We start from the raw sequence: 4,911 nt of genomic DNA, 5'->3' as shown, positions 1-4,911 counted from the left end.
CTCTCTCTCTCTCTCTCTCTCTCTCTCTCTCACCTCTCTCGCATTTCATCTTTGTAATAGCCACACAGAAAGAGCCACTGGTTTTACTTGAGAAACTAGAGCAGTGTTTGATGTTCAAAATTATGCGCATGAAGAGCATAAAGAATCGGGTTACTATTCGTGTGTGTATGTGTATTTGTTTGTGTATGTGTGTGTGTGTGTGTGTGTGTATTATGTGCTGAGTCAATAAGAGAATTCATAGCTTTGTTTACTGGTTTCGCTCATTGAACTGTGGCGGCCATGCTGGGGCTGACTTTGTAAATGAGATTGTGAACCTTTGAAACCAAATATGATTGGATTCTTTTCCACCACCACCACAACCATCACCATCACTCTTCCTCCTCCACCTCCTGTGTTGTTGGTTGCGTTAGAACGCTAATACCTCTTCACATGGCAACCCAGTCCATGCGCCTTTCAATGATGTGAAAACTATCTTTGATTGACTAAGTATTTATCATTAGCACCATCACATAAGCAAAAAAGACTTGGGTTTTAGGATTCTCTTCAGCAACACTTTCGGCACTTTTGGCAATAACATTTGATAATTCCTTATTAAGCCTTCGTTTCTTTTTTGCAAAAGTTAGGAATTTGTAAAGTGAAACTCAAAGTTTTTCTTTCATGCCAGGAATATCAAATATACAAGCGAGAGGTATCTCATAGTTCAGTGAACCTAATGTTTTGTGCATATTAACTTTATCATCACCAACATCATCATCTGTGTAAACAGAATATTATAATAATATTCATGTGGTTTCCTTCTGGTTTCTAATTTCAGAGTGAGAAAAAAAATGGCTGGCTGAACGTTGGGAATCTAGAGGGCTGTGTCCATTTTAAGATTGGTAAGTTTTTCCTTTTTCTGCTGATCTGTTTCTGAAAGATCTTTCTGATATCTTTGAAATGGTTTTTGTCTTTATATTTATTTGTGTTTCGTATCCGTATTCGTATGAAAAGCAGATTAATCCAATCTAGTTATTTATTCTGATAATCCATTAATCCATTGCTTCCTGCTTGCTGTTTAGATTAGTGATGTAGTAAAGCTGTAGGTAAACTGTAAATGATATCAGAAGAAAAGACGAATTGAAAGAACCAAGGAAAGACCGAAGAAGAAAAGAAAGAAATCTTCTTTTCGGCTTTGTAAGGAATCTGTTATTGTTAAATACTAAAAGTGATAGCGAGGATTTGGGCTTTATTAGTCTTAGTATAACTAATCTTCTCTCAAAGATAAGTGTTTTCCAGTTTAACATCAAAAACATTGACTGAAAGGAACCATGTTAAGACTGAATGGTTTTGTTTAGATCAGCCACAGGTCTCTTATGCATAGTGAAGACATGGAGAGAATGGATGTGCACAGGTGTGTGTATGAGATTCTATATATATATATATGTACCGAGAGAGAGAGAGAGTGTTTGTGCATATACAAGTGTACAGCCTGCAGTCAGATCTGAATGACTGTATGAATAATGAAACAGTTGGATAACGAAAGCAAACACGGGAAAATTGAAAGGAAGTTTAAGCTATCAAGGACCCAGCACCGCATTGATTAAAGTGTTCTAAAGGGACGGAGCATAAATACTTTACAACAAGTATAATATCTAGTACATATTTAAGTGTTTCATGATACTCAGTTTGAATTTTGTTATTGATGATATCAAATGATCTTTTTTCCTGTAACTCTTTTGTCTCTTGTTTGACCCTGGAGAAATACACTATTTTGTTAGTAAATTATTACAGGGCAGTGAGCTGGCAGAATGGTTAGCACGCTGGGCGAAATGCCTACTGGCATTTCATCTGCCAAGATGTTCAGAGTTCAAATTCCGCTGAGGTCGACTTTACCTTTCATTCATTCAGGGTCGATTAAATAAGTACCAGTTATGCATTGAGGTTGATGTAATCGACTTAATCCCTTTGTTTGTCCTTGTTTGTCCCCTCTATGTTTAGCCCCCTATGGGCAATAAAGAAATAAACAAATTATTACCTAGGAGTGGGTATGGTTGTGTGGCTAGGGAGCTTGCTTCCCGACCACATGATTTTGGGTTCAGTTCCACTGCGTGACACCTTGGGCAAGTCTCTTCTTCTATAGCCCCAGGCTGACCAATGACTTGTGAGTAAATATGGTAGATGGAACTGTGTTGAAGTCTGTTGTGTGTGTGTGTGTGTGTGTGTGTGTGTGTGTGTTTTAATGCCTGTTTGTGCTTCCCCACTGCTTGACAACTGGTGTTGGTTTGTTTATGTCCCTGTAAATTAGCAGTTCAGCAAATGAAACTGGTAGAATAAGTACAAGACTGAAAATATAAATACTATGGTGGATTTGTGGCTGCGGTCCAATGATGGAAACTAATTGAAAATAACTGTTAATAGACTGCTTACAATTAGAGAGAAATTTATGACTGCATAATCAGTCCTGTTGATTTTCTCCTCTCCCTTCTCCCACTAAAACAAAATACAAAAAAAAGAAAACAAACAAACAGGCGCAGGAGTGGTTGTGTGGTAAGTAGCCTGCTTACCAACCACATGGTTCTGAGTTCAGTCCCACTGCGTGACACCTTGGGCAAGTGTCTTCTGCTATAGCCTCGGGCCGACCAAAGCCTTGTGAGTGGATTTGGTAGACGGAAACTGAAAGAAGCCTGCCATATATATGTATATGTGTGTGTTTGTGTGTCTGTGTTTGTCCCTCCAACATTGCTTGCCAGCCGATGGTGGTGTGTTTACGTCCCCCGTAACTTAGTGGTTCAGCAAAAGAGACCAATAGAATAAGTACTAGGCTTCTAAAGAATAAGTCCTGGGGTCGATTTGCCTGACTAAAGGTGGTGCTCCAGCATGGCCACAGTCAAATGAATGAAACAAGTAAAAGAGTAAAAAGAGTAAACAAATAAAGATATGTACTTGTCTTTGACATTGGACAGAACAGGTTGGGCAGTTATGCAATAGAATGCTTGCAGAAGATTTGAACTCATGTTCTGTGAGTTGGGCAATTCTGTACCTTAACCACTTGGCCATTACAGTCAGACATGTTTGTGTACGTGCTTACACACACACACAAACACCTATCACTTGTTTCTAGGAAGAGACTTCGTTTATCTTTTTCGACGTGACACCTTCTGTTTATGCAGTTTCTCTCGTTTCACCCTGACAATACATGAATCTGTATCTTTTGTCTTGAAGACAAACCAAATAAAATGGAAACAATAAAAGAAATTAAAACAAAAAAACAAACAAAACAAACAAACGAACAAACAAACAAAGAATGATTACTTTCTGACAACGACCGACAGTATCAGTAATGCATTTAAACACACATGTATGTGAACACACTCGTAAATATAAATTTGATAAATTCATGGAAATTCTTATCTCCAGATATTTAAAGTGTGAAAGCTTCTTTGGAGCAGTAATTTTGAGTAAATAAATATGCACATTTATGCTGTTTTTCAATGCAGTTTCATATCCATTTATATGCACACACGTGCTCACACACAAACACACACACACAAGAGCACACATGCACTTAGATGTAATTATTGATAAACATGCACCCGTACGCCAAAACATATGCACATAAATATATTTACACACTGGCTAGTGCTCTTATTCTCTCGCATAGTTACACACCCACTAGCATTAGTATATTCATATGCATAAACCCCTACAAATGCATATAAATACGTTAAAATTTATGCATATTTGATATAAATATGTGTGTGTATGTATGTATGTGTATATATATATATATATATATATATATATATATATATATACATGCACATATATACAGACATACACATACATTTGATGCATATATATATATATGTATATATATACACACGCACATGACATATATACACATGCACACACACATATATCTATATGCATATACTTATATATATGTATATATACATATATATATACATATTTGTTTTGCAATATGACCATCCCCAAGTACAACATATATATATATATATATATACACACAGAGATACACACGCACAATATATGTATATTCACACATATACATACGCATGCACACAAACACAGGTGTGTATATACATGATGTAATTATTTAGATAGCTGTGTGTGTGTGCTTCTATGCAGGTACATCGCACACCTGCAGACATACACAGAGCTATATGTTCGGGCACCTACAAACACACATGTATTTCCTTTCTATGCCACATGTTCAGAACTTGTTATGAACACCTGAGTCAGGCCTAATTTTCAGTAATTTTGTCATATTTTCCTGTTTCTTCAAGCAGAACATTTGAGTACACACACACACACATTCATGTATATCTATCTATCTATCTATCTGTCTGTCTGTCTGTCTGTCTGTCTATATATATATACATGTAATCATATATCCATTTATATGCACACACACACACAGGCACACTTATAATAATCACCATCGTATATAAAATATAAAAATACAAACCACCTTTAGCTGAGGTTATATTTCTTTTTCTCTTTTATTAATCACTTGTTTCAAAATTTCTTTTTAACAAACTGGATTTCATACCAGAACTTGCTATATTCCTTGAATCTCATTATAATCTGCTTTTCTAAGAATGTCTTCCTTCATTTTTCATTCCTTGTCTTTGCAGTAAAATATGAACGGATCAAATTCCTTGTGATAGCCCTTCAAGACTGCATTGAGATCTATGCTTGGGCTCCTAAACCTTATCATAAATTTATGGCATTCAAGGTAAGTTGTCTTTTCATTGTCTTTTTCTAGACTTTTGTAGACTTTTCTTTTTGTGTTTTTTTTTCTTCTTTCCATTTTTTTTTTACCCTATTCTTTGAAAGTCTGTTATATGTGTATGTATATATATATATATATATATATATATATATATATATATATATATATATATATAT

At 35.5% G+C, this 4,911-nt stretch overlaps 1 protein-coding gene across 5 annotated transcripts in view; it reads left to right on the top strand.

Moving 5' to 3' along the window:
• The window catches only part of LOC106878283 (serine/threonine-protein kinase mig-15-like), a 281,927-nt gene that overhangs the window by 162,169 nt on the left and 114,847 nt on the right, over positions 1–4,911 (top strand). For all 5 annotated transcript variants that reach the window (XM_052970408.1, XM_052970407.1, XM_052970410.1 and 2 more), the window contains exons 7-8: positions 815–878; positions 4,638–4,738. In XM_052970408.1, the coding sequence (XP_052826368.1) occupies positions 815–878; positions 4,638–4,738 (165 nt within the window). The remainder of the gene's footprint in view (positions 1–814; positions 879–4,637; positions 4,739–4,911) is intronic.

This window comes from Octopus bimaculoides, chromosome 9 (assembly GCF_001194135.2).
Source record: "Octopus bimaculoides isolate UCB-OBI-ISO-001 chromosome 9, ASM119413v2, whole genome shotgun sequence".
Taxonomy (NCBI): Eukaryota; Metazoa; Mollusca; class Cephalopoda; order Octopoda; family Octopodidae; genus Octopus; species Octopus bimaculoides.
Note: the sequence above shows the minus strand (reverse complement) of the source record. Positions and strands in the feature narration are given on the sequence as shown.